Source organism: Chionomys nivalis, chromosome 19 (assembly GCF_950005125.1).
Source record: "Chionomys nivalis chromosome 19, mChiNiv1.1, whole genome shotgun sequence".
Taxonomy (NCBI): domain Eukaryota; kingdom Metazoa; phylum Chordata; class Mammalia; order Rodentia; family Cricetidae; genus Chionomys; species Chionomys nivalis.
Genome location: NC_080104.1, coordinates 32,878,968 through 32,897,448, shown reverse-complemented (window position 1 = coordinate 32,897,448; position 18,481 = coordinate 32,878,968). Strand labels below are relative to the sequence as shown.

Genomic DNA, 18,481 nt, shown 5'->3' with positions numbered 1-18,481 from the left:
TAAATATAGACTATCTACATGTATTGAGTGGGTTTTGAATTGCTAACTTAGGAGAAAAATAATGTACTTTATATACAGGCTGTAATTTGAAAGTGCAAAGAGTATACATGACTCCATATTAAACAGAGTTTTTAAATTGTGCCTTCTGTTTGAATGAAAGAGAAGCATATTTTCAACAGACCTTGCACTTAAGCAATAATGGCATCTAATATTCTCTCCTTGTAGGCCTCGTAGTGCAGATTATTTTATGCAAGAAGCTAAACGGATGAAGCATAAAGCAGATGCGATGGTGAGACCCTTTTCTTTCCAAATTTGTTCGTCTAAATTGTGTTTGTGCGGCAGCTTCATCACTGGGGCAATATAGCCGGGGCAATTATAAAATCTATTACAAGGATGGCTGGGCCTGCTAAATGGGAAGATGTTTATATAATCAAAGGCTCATAGCCCAATAAATTATGACTTCACTCGGTAATGTCGAACTGGAAGAAAGCCCTGGATAAATGAATATTTCAATTTAGTCGCAAGGTTTGAATAGTAACCAGAACCAGTGGAGTCAGTGGGCGGAGCTATTAGAAATAAATTGAATTTGCATTTTCCTCTCTACCTAGCCTCGCTGGCTCTTCCTTGGCTCATTCCCACAAATCTCTTTTCAGGATGACTAGTGTTCCCTGTGTACATCTGCCCAAAAGGAGCGCATGCCCTGATGTGCACAGCATAGACACCGTCACCCACACTTAAACCTTAAAGTCGACATGACTTGATCTTTGCGAAGGATAGCTTTTCTGACTTGGGGGATCTATTTTGGAGACCTTAAGGATTTCGGGCAAGAAATGGACTTTTAGTTTGTTTGGTTTGGGTTTGTTTGTTTTCTTAGGTCACATACATGGTAGTTTCACCAGGGCTCCCCCAAATGGAGGCTCTCCCAAGCCCCCCCTAGTGCTCTGCAGCCCTCTCCCCCACTCCCTCCCTCCCACCTTCTTGCATTAGACTCCTCTGTTTGTTTGTATTCTGTCCCTCACAGACTGCCTTGCATATTGAACTATTCTGTGGTCTACAGTTTTCACTTTCTAAATTTCTTAATGTGTCTCTGGAAGGAGCTTTTGTGAATCAAGTACATGCACCCCAAAATTAAGTGCTTTAGAATGAAATTAGTTCCTTAACAGCGTTGCCACAAAATATGGTATGACTACAAGTGTTAAAACTTTAATGAGTAAAAATTTATTTATTTATTAATTTTCTTTCAAGACAGGGTTTCTCTGTAGCTTTGGGGCCTGTCCAAGAACTAGCTCTTGTAGACCAGGCTGGCCTCGAACTCATAGAGATTCTCCTGCCTCTGCCTCCCGAGTGCTGGGATTAAAGATGTGCGCCACCACCGCCTTGGCTATTTAATTTATATTCATTTTCAAAGAGGTATCTTCGTTAATGAAAATTGGCGATTTTTTTTTTTTTTTTGATTTTTCGAGACAGGGTTTCTCTGTAGCTTTTTGGTTCCTGTCCTGGAACTAGCTCTTCTAGACCAGGCTGGCCTCGAACTCACAGAGATCTACCTGCTTCTGCCTCCTGAGTGCTGGGATTAAAGGCGTGCACCCCCACTGCCCAGCCTGGTGATTTATTTTTATATTTATTTGTGTTTGTAGTAGGACTGAGAGTAGTTAAGAGTAGGGATGTGATTTGTTTCTTTGATGAACAAATCATGGGGAAACAGAGGTGATTCCGCAAGGTGAGAATATGTGACTTTCCTAGAGCAGCGGTGTCTAGGGCCAGAGCCTCTGTATGTAGCTCGAGACTTGGGAGAACTCAGGGCTTCACATTCAACTCATGGCTGCTGCAGAGACAGCAGCAACAGCGACACCCGGTCTTTCCAGGTGTGTCCAGCTGAGCTGACTGTGCTGCAGCCTCTGAGTAGCATAAATATAAACGGTGTGGGGAGCCCCAGGAGTCGTTCTTGTGGTTGAGTTTTAGCTCTGGGTCGTGTTTTGTGAAAGTGAAAGCTTAGGTAAATCTCCGTTCATCCCTTCTCAGTCTTCCCTTTCGTGGGGCCCTGTGAATAGTGATGCACGTGGGGGCGCAGAGTCCCAGATAATATGAGACAGTGATCAAGGCCCTGCACCATCATTGGTGAGGCTGGAAAAAGTAGGCATGGAAGCCCAAGAATGGATCCAGACCTGTGAACTTGGACACACGTTTAGCGCCATGGGAGAGGACAGGGAGTAAATTTGCCAAGCCACTGGGGAGAAGGAAAGGGAGCTTGGCAAAGTGGAAGGAAGGTGTCCTGTAACTTCTGCACTGGCTTGCCTCACTGGAGCAAATAACTAGCGAGGATTTTCTAGGTCCTTTCATTCAAGGGAGGTGGGCTGCAAGCTCCCATAGCACGGCCTGAGGCTGCAGATGGCTCAAAGATGTACGCACTGTGTTTCATATACATGCGTGTCTGTGATATACAGCTAAGCACAGGAAGACACTAGCAGTAACTAGTAACTAATAACAATGTAGGGCAATAATAGGGAGCTGTGATAATAAAATGTATAAGCTCATGAATTATTTATTTCTGGAATTTTTCTCATAACATTTTCAGACCTTGCTGACCACAGGAACCTGAAACCATGGGAAATGAGCTATGGATAGCAACGAGGGCTACATAGCTATTTCTTTTTTCTTTTATTTTTCCTCTCAGCTCCGTTTCACGGGGTTTTGGAGCTCAAAAGTTGGGTCTCTTAAAGCATATAAACTATATGACATGTCCCTTGTTTAAAAAAAAACAAACAAATTTAAAAACGTCTTAGTAAGGAAGACACTTCTGATTGTGTTGGTCAGGTGGAGAAGTTTGGGAAGGCCTTGAACTATGCCGAAGCAGCCTTGTCCTTCATCGAGTGTGGAAATGCAATGGAACAAGGCCCAATGGAATCCAAGTCTCCATACACCATGTATTCTGAGACGGTGGAGCTCATCAGGTAAGGTCTGCTTCCGGCAGAGCTGTAGGGGGAAGCAGGAAGGCCGTATACAGAAGTACGTATGGGGAACACTAAGAAAAGAACCGCAGCCTGTAGTATCGGCCGCTGGAGACCAGTGTTCATTTCCTAAAATAAGAATGGGAAGGAACTTATTTCACGTGCTGTGCCTCCCTGTTTTCTGTGTGAGGCGAGGCAGGCGTCCCCTGCACAAAGCCTCCTTGACTGTCCGAGGAAGGGACAATGTCAGAGTAAGCTGGGCCATGTCCCCTCAGCTAGGAAATGGTAGGTGTGGAATTCATTTACTCTCTAAGCTGCTTGGAAATTAAAGGTCAACAGGGACTAAAAGTGGAGATTAAGACCACGGTAGAAGGGTTGCCCAATCGCACAAGCCGCTGCATTCAGTCCTCACCATTCAAATGCGTACGTGTGTTCATTCATTCTTCCTCTCGGAAGGGGTGAGAAAAAGATAATCATAACATCATTATAAAATGTGTAGTATACTTATAAAGCAAAGATAAGCCATCCTGCAATTCATAATCCCAGAGAACCTAGACAATAAAGACCCTAAGAGAGGCATACATGGATCTAATCTACATGGGAAGTAGAAAAAGACAAGATCTCCTGAGTAAATTGGGAGCATGGGGACCATGGGAGAGGATAGAAGTACAGAAAGAAGAGACTGTCCAGCATTAGGTCAGGCTGACACGGGTAAAGAGGAAGGAGGAATCCCTAGATTTCCCTCTCATATTCTCAGAGCGTGAGGGGAGGGTTGGAAGGGAGGCACCAAAAAAAAAATTATTTGGAAAATACCATAATGTAACCTAATTATTTGCAAACTAATAAAAGAACAACTAAACTTAAAAAATAATTTAAAAAAAAAACTGAGGGAACTTCTCAATAAAAGGAGAGAGTGGAGGAAGCGCTCAGCGTGTCTAGGAGGAAAGCACAGAAGCGTGGCTGTGTACACAGTAAACTGTTCCTTCCAGGGAGTTTTGTAAATCATATTTGATCTGTGAAACGAAATTTATAGTACCATCTGCTACTCAAGATAATATTTTATAGAAGAAGGGGCGGTAAAGACTCCCATGCTTCAGTCGGGACTGTAGGTCACACAGGCAGGGTTTTATCCCGGACAAGCCCTGGGGGAGCTGCAGAGGGATGCACTTGGGACCTACAGACCCACAGCAAGAGGACGGCATTACTGTTTCTGCTGTTTTCAGCAGAGCACGTGTTCCACCAAGAGCATCACAAACCAGCTGGGCTAACCTCTGCCCGCTGAGCGTCACAAACCAACTGGGCTAACCTCTGCCCGCTGAGCGTCACAAACCAGCTGGGCTAACCTCTGCCCGCTGAGCGTCACAAACCAGCTGGGCTAACCTCTGCCCGCTGAGCGTCACAAACCAGCTGGGCTAACCTCTGCCCGCTGAGCGTCACAAACCAGCTGGGCTAACCTCTGCCCGCTGAGCGTCACAAACCAGCTGGGCTAACCTCTGCCCGCTGAGCGTCACAAACCAGCTGGGCTAACCTCTGCCCGCTCTGTGACCCGTGGGTTAGTCTCGCTTTACAGATTAGGAAATAGACACCGAGATGTCAGTACATCTGTCTGAACTCTGTGAGTAGCTGAGATGGGACTTTAATCTGGGACCCTCTCACCATTGCACACAGTGCCTCGTCTCTCAGGATTCTGAGCAGGTGAGCAGGTATTTCATTGAGAGGAAGCAGTGCCCACAGTCCTCCTACTCCAAGAAAGAAACTTGCTTCTCAAAACCCTTGTCAGTACACAGAAAACTAGACAGGAAAACGTGTTGCAGACAGCTACCCTGTCATCAGATAAGAGTTTCATGTAAGCAGATATAAGTAAGTTAGGCATCCAAGTACCGGGGTGAGCTTCACCTGCGTTCTCGGTGACTCGGCAGAAGATGAGATGAAGAAAAGTGGACGCGTTACCATGCTGATGAATGGCTCTTGAGCTGTAGCACTCAGAGGAGTTTGTCCTGTGTCATTAGCGAATGGGAAGTGGCACAGCCTCATGAAAGTCCTCCCCAGTCACCACAGTAGGGCCGTCAGCTAGCTTTAACACACTGTGAATGCCCACGTATCGGGGCCGGAGAGCCGGCTCTGTGACTAAGAACACCTACCCCTTGTACAGAGGACCCATATCCCAGGCCCAGAACTCACATTAAATGGCTCAAAGCCACTTAGGACTTGAGCTCCAGGGGATCCAACACCCAGTTCTGCCCTCCATAGGCGTCCACACTCACACACACCCACATGCAGACACACACATGTGTATAAATTTTTTAAAAAGGCACAGAACATGTAAGGGTGGAGTGGAAAGAGACCATCATAGAAGAGGCTCCATTGATAGCCAGAAAGGACTTCTAAATTTCTTGACTTTTTTTATTTTATATTTTTTTAAGGTATGCTATGAGACTAAAAACCCACTCAGGCCCCAACGCTACCCCAGAGGACAAACAACTAGCTGCGCTTTGGTAAGTATATCCCCAGCTCTGCAAGCAGGGTGCCAGGCTGCTCTGTGTTTCCAGACACCTCTAGCCCACTGGTCCCAAGCTGCTCCAACAGCCAAGAGGTACACTTTTCTCAACAATACCCTGAATACAGTGACCAGAGGATCAGGGCATGAGTGGGGGCCCTTGCCAGTCAGGGCAACTGAAAACAGCAAGCTCCCTGTCCCAGAGAAATAAAGTGACGAACAATAGACACCCAGTGTTGACCTCTGGCCTCTACACGTGCATGGATAGACACGCGCACACACATATACACATATGCACACACATAGCCATGTAAAAATATAAGTGAAACCAAGTAGGTCCCCCCTCATTCATTTGAGTGTGATTTTTCCTGTGTTTAACGCTTTAGATGTGGTCAGAATCATTGGCGAGTTACTTTGCATGCCAGATCAGTATGCACGGATACTCACAATCCATTAGAGTTATCGATACACTGAACTGAGGGGCAGCCCGCTATACTTAGATAATAAAATCATTTCTTTCATACTGGCTAATGGGTAATCGATCTTCCTGTGCTTAGGACTGCAGTAATAAGGACTGTGCAGTGGTAACTCCCCGCAAGGTCTGCTCTGAAGGCCCCATCCCATCCCTCACATTGCGAGGCCCCTCCTCTCTGGGTTTCTCCCGCCTTGGCCACGTAGCCAGTGTTTTGTTCTCGGCAGGTTCACTGAGCTCACGATCTAATCTGGGAGATAGAAAAATCAAATGGCATCTCAGACAGCATAACAGCCACATCAACACAAGATTCTTGAGCTGTTTGACATAATTTCGTCTGGAGTCTGAAGTGCTAGCGAGCTGGATCAGGCTGTGCGGGGCATGTTCAGATTCTAGCACGTCAATACCTGATCTCAGCCAGGGAAGAATTACGAGTGAAAAGCACGGGGGACGAGAGAATGAGTCTCGGGAAAATGCTAAATGTGCCCTTTTCTTTATTGGAGTACCATGATGGGATTAATAAGTTGATGGCAATTAATAATTAATGTTGGAATATAAGTTTGATATAAATAATTGTACAGAACATTGTAGAAGATAGGCTAGCGTAACTAGCCTGAGATTGGTACTTCTGTTGTTTGCAGTGCGCTTTATTTGAACTCATTACAATCTAGTAAAGCGTTAACAAGCAGAGGTAATAAAAATCTGTGAAATTGCTGTCCTGTCTGCAAAGCCAATAGCTCACCCTATAAAGCAGTGCCGGCTCTGTGCTAGCGCTCCCTCAGCCGCTCGTGGAGAGAGACTGCCCTCTGGTGGCAGGAGGAGAAAGCAGCCTGACCCTGTTCCCAACAAAGAGCCGTGAAAGCTGTCCTTGCACATCTGGTGGTAAATGCCAGATGTGTATAGAGGCCTCTACAAATTTTGAATTATGCTTCTTTTTAACGAAAGGAGCATCAAATACTCGTGCGTGTACTTAACATGGGAACATTTTAGATGTGTGAGTGTGATGGAAATACTGTTCTGAAGCTTCCCTGCAAAGGACACAACATGTCCCCTCTTCTGCCGCAGTTACCGATGCCTGGCTCTCCTATACTGGCGGATGTTTCGACTCAAAAGGGACCACGCTGTAAAGTATTCGAAAGCACTGATCGACTATTTCAAGGTACTGTCTGGCAAATAAGCACCGTGGCTGCTTGTGCCGCTCCGTCTCCCTGACAGCTCTCTGTGAGAGGACTGCGTTGAGACTAAACCTGTCCTCTCCATCCTCCACAATCACCCCATTTATGACACACTGTGGCTTGTCGGGCTCAGAGAACGGGCCTTGAGAGCCCAGCTAATTTGTCCCCCTGCCTTCATGTCCTTATTTTTACAACCTGCAAACAGAGAGTGTCCAATTATTCGCCCCCAGTGACCTGGGCATTGGTCCTTAGAACAGCTATAATTCTTTACGTCTACGTAGAATTCTTGGAAGTAACTACTGAGACCCACTCCCCTTAGTCTCTAGTAGCTGATTTAATCTTTGATGCAAATGTTATTTTTAAAGATAAGAAATGGCTTGTTATAGCTCAGAGACCTTTGATAGCAATGTGAAATGAATGACAGAGATTGAATTGCAACCATGGCAACTTTTTATCTCAGAGGATGAAATTATTTTCACTAGAAGACTACAAAACAAACAAACAAAAATCACCTTTTGAATATAGCATTGCAAAGCGATCCTGAAGTCAGTCATTCATTCAAAACGCCTGGGCTTCTTCTCTGTCTGAAATTACACCACCACTGTCTCCAACACGCCTTTATTACACACAAGCACACGGCCATCATTTTCAATCCTTTATCGCCAACCTACACACCTCAGAGACCGGCCAGATAACCAGGCTGTGTCTAGTGCCCTACCAGCTTTCTAGCTGACTGCTGCTGAGCACCCCTGGTCATCGTGGACTTGAGATCCGGCATGGAGATTTTCCCTACCAGGCATGGTAGGCTTGTCTGTGATCCCAGTGCCCTAGAGGCAGAGTCAGGAGAAATCATTGCAAGTTCCAGGCTACTTGGTTCACATGGCAAGTTCCAAGCCAGACACATACACACACAGAGTGAGGCCTGTCTCAAACACACATGCACATGTGGGGGAATGATTTTCAGGAACATGGAGTCTAAGAGATGAACCATAGCAAAGTTAAAAACAAAAATGCTTGAATAAAGAAGTACACTGAATTCTGTGATCCATTTTTTTAGGAGTCAAGAATAGTTGTTAATGTTTGTATCCAGTCCAAAAATAGGAACAAAATGGATAAAAGAACGGAACAGTAAACCAGATTCTGTTACTTGAGTTATTGGCATTTGCTTTCCATCAATTCTATGTTTTGAAGCATACTGTAAGTGGCAGATTGTATTATTAATAGTGTACAGCGCAAGGCTTTGATATATTATACACCGTGGGCCCGTTAGATACCACCAGCTAGAGCATGCATTCATCATCCCACCTCTTAACCGTCTTCATGATGGGAACATCTCAAGTCTGTCCCTTTCTTACAGTTCTGACAACATGCTTTTAGTGGATCTCCAAGACATGTCCTTCGTGTTGAAGCTTTGTACTAGTAGGTGCCCTTGGTTCCAGACTTCAAGGACCATTTAAATACTGCTTGAGGCCTGAAGCCTTTGGGTTACATTGATCATTTGACTGTGGAGAATATGCCTTAGCAGTACGTAGATGTCTCTAAAAAGGAACATTAGTGTGACCAACATGCTTTGGTCATGATGCTTACAGATAGGGCAAGAGCCAGAAAACCTCCACCCCATTCAAAACCCTTTCTTAAACTATTCCTGCAACCCCTGGGCCTCTCCCCCTCTCCCACATTCTGTCCTCCTGTCCAGAGTGCTGAGCAGGAGGAACGTTAAGTGAGGAGTCTCCCATCAGCTAGCCGTGTCACCCATTCTGACAGGAAAGGAGAGGGGATCCCCTAGCGGCATTCCCGTTCTAGCTCTCTCCGGGGAAAGTGGTGGTTTGTGATTCCGCCCTGTGTCTACACCACTGAGAGCCTAAAAGGCCTGTTCTTGTCATCTTGGCAGCTCCTGCACTGATACTGGACAGCCAGTCACTTCCTGAAGCTCCTTCTGCCAGAAGCACATTGTCTTAGGGATCGCTGAGTGCTTGCTCGTTCCTGGAAAGGAGAAATGGCACAAGCCTCACAGAAACTGTCACTTCCCCTGATAGCTGTGCAGGCTATAGACACAAGCAGATCGGACTCTCAGACAGGAAACCCGTCTGTACTTGGTGACGCCCCTTGCTTAAGGGAGGACTTTCTGAACATTTGTGCTGGGCTGGTGTGCTGCCTTGGTGAATGAAAGCACTTGGCACCCAGCCTGCTTGATGATTTGAGTGTAGTTCCCAGGACCCACACATAGCAGGAGAGAACGGACTCCCACAAGTTGTCCTCTGACCTCTACATACCATGGCATGTTTACATACATACATACATACATACACATTCAGACATACATATACATGCAAAATATTAAAAATTATATATTTTTTCTTTTTATTCACTTATTTATTGCTAGTTTGTTCCTGTTTTGTTGTGTTGCCTGGGATTAAACCCAGAAGCCGCTTATACCAGTCAAGTTCTCTGTAAAAAACTGAGCCACACTCCCAGGAAAACCTTCAAATGCCTGATGCAGATGCCCAGTGCACAAAATGTAATCAGGCTACCTAAGTCTATCAAGGGCTACAGATGGAGCTGAGTGGTAATTGCCTTCCTATAACACTTGGGCTCAGTATCCAATACCATCAAAAAAAAAAATAAGTGAAAATTGTATGTTATAATGAAACCTGTCAGTACTATTAGTCATGTTAATATTTATGCTAATAATAAGGTATCACTAAGTGTCAGAATTTTTAAATTTTCTGTTGGGAAATATATTTGAAGCTATCACTTTAGGAATATTCTCTTATTCCTTTAAAATGAATAATTTGTTGTTGTGCTGATGGTTGTTGTTGTTGTTTGAGGTAGAATCTCCCTGTGTAGCCCTGGCTGTTTTAGAACCTAGTCCGTAGACCAGGCTCACCTCAGACTGAGAGTTCTGCCTGCCTCTGCCTCCTGAGTGCAGAGATTAAAGGTGTGCACCACACTCAGCATTAAGAGGGATAACTTTGAACTTCATAATTTAAAACGGTAGAATCTGACAACATACTTTCTCTGAAAGTCTCTGTAAATAATCCCTAAATTTAGACATAAGGTGTTCTCATCATCTCATCGTGAGGTGGGGAAGAGCTCTGGATTGGTCTGGTTCAGCATTCAACAGACCCTTGCAATTATGGATAATTTGGACCTAAAGTTTGTTTGTTAGAAAACTCCACTCGGTAAGGCAAATGTGTATACATGTGTTCACACACATTTGTACACTCATTCATACATACTGGCTTCCACGAAGGGAAAAGTGGCCCTGTAATTGTAGCCCAGGTCTGATTTCTGTGACTCCGCACTGACCTACACGATGGTGGTGGTTACTGGCTCAGTCACATTAGAATATGCTGCTGTCCCCCGGTTACCCTTAGCCAGTGGCACTTACTGTCTACATTTTTATCTCCCTGCAGAATTCATCGAAAGCTGCCCAAGCCCCGTCTCCATGGGGGTCCAGTGGCAAGTAAGTTCACTTTCCCCAAACACAGTAAGCCATGCATGGCATGATGCGCTGCCCCGGGGGGACCACCCACCTTGCCTGCTCCCAACCTCTCCACTCTGGCTTTTCTACCTCTCTTCTTCCAGGAGCACTGGAAGCCCATCCCCCATGTCTCCCAACCCTTCTCCCACCAGCTCCGTGGGGTCTCAGGGCAGTCTCTCCAGCTCCAATGCCCTGTCCCCATCCACCATCGTCAGCATCCCCCAGCGCATTCATCAGATGGCAGCCAATCACGTCAGCATCACCAACAGCATCCTCCACAGCTATGACTACTGGGAGATGGCTGACAACCTGGCCAAGGAGAACAGAGGTGTGTGCATTGTGTGCATAACCTGCGGGGGATGGGGACCCACCAGGTGGGGCCAAAGCTGCCCCAGGGGCATCAGTGATCAGATTTCATGGTTTATGGAAGAAGGAAAAACAGGCACCTGCTGCATGAACCTGCTCTTACCCTCACTGTGGAAGAGAATGTGGAGTCAATTAGACAGCAATACACACAGGTGTACGTGTGCGCACGTGGAATTTTCCAGATTAGACAATGAACTTCTTGAACAGAGACTGTATCTCCTTTTAATTTGTGCTCCCCAAAACGTAGATTAGTTCCTAGAACACAGTTGGGAGCTCCAAAAATACCAAATATATGAAATGAACGGGTATGAATATTACGAGCTTTTTACCATCTAAACTGCTAGCCAGGCTTGGTGGCACCAGGCTATCACTGTAGTGCTCCGGAAACTGAAGCAAGATTTCCAAATTCAAGTCCAACTTGAGCTACCAAGGGAGTTTCAAGCTAGCCTTGGCTATATAAGTAAAACCTTATATCAAAAAAAAAAATCCTGTTATTTGCTTACAATAATAATAAGGGATTATCTTACATGTATTAGTGAGTTACCTCTTTTAAAACAACACTTGTTTTGCTGATAATAGAAGTAATAGGGACCAGTGAGATGACTCAGTAGATACAGGCCTGACAGCCTGAGCTCAGGACCTGGAACCCACAGTAGAAGGAGAAAACCAGCACCCAAAAGTTGTCTCTGACCTCCACATGTGTACATAATCACCTGTCTTCCTCCCTCCATTCCCCCGCCTCTCTCACACACACATGCACACACATATGCAAATAAAAACCTTAATGTAGTAATGGGTGCTTTCGGTGGCTAAATTTGAGGAGCATAGGAAAATATAGAGGGGAAGGTTTTTAGGTAGTCAGTAAGTGGCCAGTCACAATTGTACGATATTATTGTGATATGGTGCTCATAGAATCGTGAAGTAGCGATGTCTCAGTCCACCTCTGTTGCTTCTAGTTCTTCTACTGTGACAAATGGTGTCACAGTAAATCGCTGTTTCTCTGTGCACACGTGTGTGTGTTTGTGTATGTGTGTGTGGTTTTTCAAGACAGGGTTTCTCTGTAACAGCCTTGGGTATCTGAAACTCACTTTGTAAACCAGGTTGGCTTCTGCCTCCCAGGTGCTGGAATTAAAGGCGTGCACCACCACTGCCCAGCTCTTACTACATGCTTACGAGAGAGTTATAGAAGTTAAACCGGGGCGGGGGTGTCAGTGAATAAAGATTCTTTTCTGTTGTTTTTGCTGGTTTTAGCTTTTGAGACAGGGACTCACTCTATAGTCTAGGTTGGCCTGGAACTCACTAGGTAGCCAAAACTGGCTTCAGACTTGCCATGTAGCCCAGGTTGGCCACAAGCTCATGCTAATCCTCTACCTCAGTGTTTGGGGTGTAATCACAGGCATGAGCCGCCAACCCCATTGTATCTTGATATACAAAAAAATTGAACAGTTCGCTCCTCACCCTCCAGCAACAGGAAAGAATACCCATCGAGCTCACATTCTGACAGGATTATAGTCAGGACAGTATAAGGATAGTATAAACCCACAAGGCCAGGCAAGGTTGAAAGTCCAGTGGAAATGCTAGGAGGCCTCGGGCCCCCAGGAGAAGCTTGCTAGAGAAACTTACATGGAAGAGGGTTTTGAAAAAGACAGAGTTCAATGGCTGGAGTGGACCGAGATGGACATTTCAGGTGGGTAAGCAAAGCAGGCAGATGTACAGAGACAGTCTTCTGCAGTCCAGGAGCCCACGAGCGAGCCAGGCTCCAGATGGCCCTACCCACCACCTGCCAGGTGCCTCCTACCAGAGGTCTCAGTGACCTGTGTAGGGTACACACTGAGTCCTGTTCACCCACCCTGACCTGTCCTGTTCTTCCTCTGTTCTGTGCCTCCATTCCTTCTCCCAGCCACCTGCAGAGCTCAGTCTCTCTTGAGCCTCCCCTCCCCCTTCTCTCTTTCTGTGTGTGTGTGTATATACAAACACACATACATATACACTAAGTGGCCTCGGACACTTCCTTCCAAGAAGCACTGTGATTCACCCATGATAGCAGGGCATGAGGGTTCATCCTTCCCTTCCTCTACCCACCTTTCCCAGAAAGTACCTAGGTACAAAATAAAGGAGACAGCAAACAGATTGTCCCAAGTTAGAACATAGCTTCAGCAGTGGTGGCTGCTTGGTCCTGACCCCTGACTGACCCCTGACTGACCCACTGCCCTGGAGCCCCACTCATTGGATCCCCTTCAGGGGTTCAGGCTGTGACAGTTGGTGGTGGGATAATGGAGAGCTGAGTCACACAGACATGGAGGAAAGGCGTCTGTCTACCAGAAGAAGGTAGTTGGAACATACAGATCCTTTGCTATTTGGGTCCATAAACAGTCATTTATTTGGATGTGGGGTTTTATTTTGTTCCCGGGAGATGCCGAGCCACATAAACAATGGAGAATGCTTAAAGTGATGAGCAGATTCTTTCTGAAGTTATCCAGGCCCTGACCTCCCCATCACACGTCTCTCTGTCTCCTAGAGTTCTTCAATGACCTGGACTTGCTCATGGGACCTGTCACCTTGCACAGCAGCATGGAACACCTGGTCCAGTACTCCCAGCAAGGCCTGCACTGGCTGCGGAGCAGCGCACACCTGTCCTAGGGACCATGCCCTTGAGCCAGACTGCATTTTCCTCTCCTCGGTGGCTCAATGTTTCTGGACACTGTGCTACTGACATTCCCAGCCCACAGCATTTCCCAAATCGCGGTGAACGTTTCCTCAGAGTCCAACAGTGATTCTTTTCTGGGGCGTGTGTGTTTAGGTGTGGGTTTATACGAAGCTTTCTGCGTGTGTGTGTGTGTGTGTGTGTGTGTGTGTGTGTGTGTGTGTGTAAGATCAACAGCTCTTCAAAACATGTTTTGTCTGGTTCCTATAATCCCAAGCTAGACAAGTGATTAGAGGTTCCTCGCTGGAGGAAATCCGCATAGCACGCGTGTGCTCACATGCTCACAGACACATCCCACCCCCAGTGCTAAGCCATTGCCTTCTTAGACAGTTCCACCAAAATCTCATGTGTTGCTGAACCTGGTGCGATCCAGCACACCAAATCATAACTGCTGGATGAGTTGAACCTAGCTCTTATATTATTACTTTCAGTATTATATACAATTCCCCAATTACTTTTGGTTGTTGTATATTAATGAGTAATTGAATAATGGAAACAAGTCAGTTATTTTTGTGCCAGAAGTTCACTAGTTTGCATGTTACCAAATGCCTTGCCCCTCTTCCCATACCCTCCCCCAGCCCTCATTAGCTACTGAACTGAACACATTATAAGCCAGCGGAGTCCCACAAACTTCCCTTGCCTTGTCCCCACATGGTATAGAAAGGACACCAGGATTTGGGGATAGCTCAACAGCCACAAAAGCAACAGTGACCATTTTGGTTCTTAATAAAGTCCGCCCCTGTGGCAAGAAGCCCTCCAGGCACAGGGGCCTCCTCTTGCTGCCACTGTGACTCTGTGTGGCTGTTGTCGTCAGCCAGCACATCTCAAGTCTTCTCTCCACAGTAGCTTTCTCACACCTTGTCTCAGCCAGATGAAGACGGTGCCATCTCTAGATCTGTCGGCTGCCTATAAGACTGGGAGCGGTTTGCCGCGGTGACACCGTCCGCACACAGTGGGTGGCTCCAGGCCTTGGTGCATTTCAGTTTGGAGAATACTTTTCAGGCTTTCGTTAACAAGCTGCTTCCAGTGCAGGGAAAGTTATCCCTTTGATGATCACAACTCTAGAACAGCAACGACCGGAGTGTCTTGCATATATCTTGAGCATCTGCTCTATGTGTGTCTTGACCATGGTTCTTTTCTGGGTTGGTTTTTTTTGTTGATGTTGTTGTTGTCGTTGGGTGTTTTTTTTTTTCGAGTTTGTGTATTTAGTTTTTCAGCATCTTGTTTACAGTTTTTGTCTGAAGTTTGTTTTCTCATGTTTTGTCATACCTTAGACTTAGTCTTCTTGTCAAATATACGTGGACCTGAAATATTAGTATAAAGAAATAAGTCCTGCCAACAAGGTGTATCTTGCCACACTTTAAAGACAAACTAATGTCCTTGGGTTTACTTGTCCCTACTCTACCACGTCAACCAGAGGAAGATAGGTAAGGCCACCTCTGCAGTTCACTGTTGAAGGTGGCAGGGTCCCATAGAGTGTGTGTGTTCTGTGTTTCCACTGTCTCCCTGTGAATTTAGTTATGTTCACATTACCATTCTGTCAGCCTTCTCAGTAGGTGGCAGATAAGATTGCCCTCATTTCCCAGCTCCCAAGGCAAATTCGACATTGTACAAACAGTTGACCATGGTTTGGATTCCTACCAAACTGAATTATGGGATTTGCATTTGGCTTTGACCCTCAAACACTTGAAATTTTTAGCTGTACATGGACTTCGGATGTTTTGAGCCAGAATTTTTTTTTTAAGATGGACTATTTGTGGATACATAATTAGGTATCTTGGGGGAGAAGACTCAAGTCTAAACATGAAATTGATTTACGTTTCATCTGTACCTTGTATTCATGAAGGCAGCGTCTGCAGCATCAGTTGTAAGCTATGTCCATGAGGCAGGTATGGGATACACCACTAACATCATATCACTGCTCAAGGAGTTGTCAATTTCAGAGCAGTTTGGGTTTCAGATTCTTGAAATGAGAATGCCCCACCATTTCTACGTTTATATTTATCTCTACAGCGCGATCCATGTACCCCTTTCACTAAGTGTTGGCAGGTTTGTGATCTATCCTATGTGTAAATCTGAATATAAGAACTTTTGAATCGCCTTTTGTGCAGGAGTGGGACTTTGTTCTAGTTGCTCTCGGTGAAATCTGGTGGAAAGTTCAAACTCTCACATAGAGGGAAGCCCTCAAGGGCTTCTGCGTAACCTTGGGGAGCTTTTCTGGTCCTGCCTCTCTTCAAATTTATAGGCTTAGTTGTGACACTCATTCAATCCGCATCCCTGGAAAGCCCCATCAAATTGCAAAGGTAGCCTCTGGCTGGTTGTACCAGTGCAGATGTGATGAACACACTAGGAACTGTCCCCCCCCCCAAAAATATAAACATGGAGAAACTGGTCTTCTGGGGACACAGTCAGAGCGTACAGCTCCTATTCCTGTCTCACCCTATCCATGGAGCGTGTGTCAGGCCCAGGATAGGTAATTTTATGAAGGAACCGTCTTCCACTTGATGGGACTCGATGTTTATAATTCTGTTAAGGAGCCATCTCCCATTGAATGCCATGAAAGTCCTCCATAACATGTTCCTTTTCTTAAGTTGGTTTGCAAATTGACACATCTTACATTTTATAGCTGTATAAGTCCTACATGTTCATTCTAGGGATGCAAATAATGCCGAAATGTAGCAGATGTAAGTCTGTGGTTGTTCAGTGATCTGTATCCTTCCAGAGGGCTTCCATTTAAACTAATGCTTGTTACCCCTTGTTTCTATTTGAAGACATACTCCTTCCTCAGACGTTCCACCAAAGTCCAACTGGTCTTCTCTCCCATGACCTGAGTAGATGCCACCTCTTGTCACAATATTAGACTTAACCTTTGAAATGGGGTGGCTTACAGGTGACCCTAACAAACTTCAGCCTTAGTACTCTGCATATAGGAGTGTCCTGCGCAGATCAGCCCAGACAGAAAGATTTGCTTAGGACAGGCGTGTCTGGAAATGTTCACATTGCAGATGGGAACTTGGACCCACTCCTGAGAGGAATGTACTGGAAATACACACTAAACAACTGACAAGTTATGTGCTACATTAAACACATGGAATGCAATGCAATGGGACCTTCTGCACCAAAGTGTATCCTATATCTGCAACAATGGTGTGTGTGCTATATAAGAGTGATGTGTGCATCTCTGACACCCATACAAAATAGACATAGTCTGTATAAGTGCATACATTTAAAAATATATATCTACAGTACCGCTGACATAGACCTGTAGTACGCCTGACAGATATTACTAGTGCCTAATACTGAGCATAAATCACTGCGTGTCCATATCACCTTATAAAACCAATCAATGCAGCGACATTATCTATGAATCACATCCTTAAAACTGTGTAGTAGCATATGCATATATATTTTTAAATAACATTTTTCACAGTTTTCCAGAGTTACCATTGAAATCTGTATCGCCAAAAAAAAAAGAGAGGAAAAAATGCAAGGTGTTTTTTTTTTTTTTTTTTTTTTTAGTGATGTAGACACTCTTCAGCCCCAGTGATCTGCGTGTGATTTCCTATTTGTAGATACTCCAGAGACCTTAGCAGTCACCAGCCTTAATGCATGTACAGGATATTATTGTGACTTAATTTATCTGTAGTTTTTAATCCATACAAAATTGGAATTTATAAACGGACTTGGATTGAATATGTCTGCCTTTCTAAGGTTGCAAACAATACATTAAATGATTTATGTTGTACGTGAGAGAAATCGAGTTGTACATTAAAAAAAAAAGAAGTTCACCAGTTTCTCTTAATATTCTACAAGGAGACTTTAGAGTTGAAATATTTTCAAAGCAGGATTCTGGCTCCCAGTTTGGAATTGATTTAGAGGCAACTTTGCTTCATGAACCTTTCCTTTCTTCCTTCCTTCCTTTCTCTCTTTTCTTTCATTTGTTTCTTCCTTTACCTTCTTCCAGGCGTTGATCTCAGGGCCTCACACATGCTGTAGCTCCCTGCACTGCGCTCCATCCCCAGCCATCCCCAGTGCTGTCACTGTAGCCTCCGTGGGTCGTCATCGTTAAGTCTGATATCGCTATCATTAATGTCTCAATAGAACTGACGTTCAGTGCTTCATTTTCCTTACCCAGATATATCCATCCTCCCTTTCTCCTCCCCCCCCCGCCACATTTTTGGGGGGTATGCCGAAGAGTGCGGTTGAGGAAAGCAGAGAGGAGAGGTTCCTGTCGGCGACTGCATGGCCAGATGCCTGCTCCAGTAGCAGCCCTGAGATTCCACTCTGATCGACACTCTTTCATGGCACAAGTCAGCTCTTCGACTCTTGTGCCAGGCTTTTCCAACTTCAACAACACGGTAGAATTGTGTTTGCAATACTTGCTTGAGATAATAATGGAATTCTGGATTGAGCTGAAATATTAGACCAGCGGTGGCTAGGACCATGACCTGGTACCTACGTAGGTGAGGTTGCCAGCCTTGTTTTCTTACCTCCCTCCCTCTTCCTTCTCCCGAAGCTGAAGAAGCAGAAATAACAGACACAAAATGACTTCTTGACCTGATCCAGTCCGTATCCTCAGGTTCGGGTATCTTTACCCACTGTGACCTGTGACAGTCCACACGGTCTAGAGAGAAAAAACACACAAAAGGTTGGCCACCTCAGTTCAGCTCTCATCAGCCAAGCAGAGGTGGCCAACCAGGAAACACACCTGGTTCCCAAAGGTGGCTAAGACAGGGGACTTGTCCTTACTAGGGACCGCTGAGAGCAGTACTCTTTCAGAAGTGGGCAACCTTCCAAACCATAACTGCCTTTCTGTCAGATAACTTGTTGGTAAC

General features: G+C 45.3%; 1 protein-coding gene across 3 annotated transcripts in view; it reads left to right on the top strand.

The window, feature by feature from the left end:
- Window positions 1-17,386, top strand: part of Aff3 (ALF transcription elongation factor 3) — a 462,391-nt gene extending 445,005 nt beyond the window's left edge. For all 3 annotated transcript variants that reach the window (XM_057751149.1, XM_057751148.1, XM_057751147.1), the window contains 7 exons: window positions 226-289; window positions 2,815-2,951; window positions 5,372-5,443; window positions 6,983-7,076; window positions 10,509-10,558; window positions 10,681-10,904; window positions 13,461-17,386. In XM_057751149.1, the coding sequence (XP_057607132.1) occupies window positions 226-289; window positions 2,815-2,951; window positions 5,372-5,443; window positions 6,983-7,076; window positions 10,509-10,558; window positions 10,681-10,904; window positions 13,461-13,582 (763 nt within the window). In that variant the 3' untranslated portion in view covers window positions 13,583-17,386. The remainder of the gene's footprint in view (window positions 1-225; window positions 290-2,814; window positions 2,952-5,371; window positions 5,444-6,982; window positions 7,077-10,508; window positions 10,559-10,680; window positions 10,905-13,460) is intronic.
- Window positions 17,387-18,481: the final 1,095 nt, after the last annotated feature.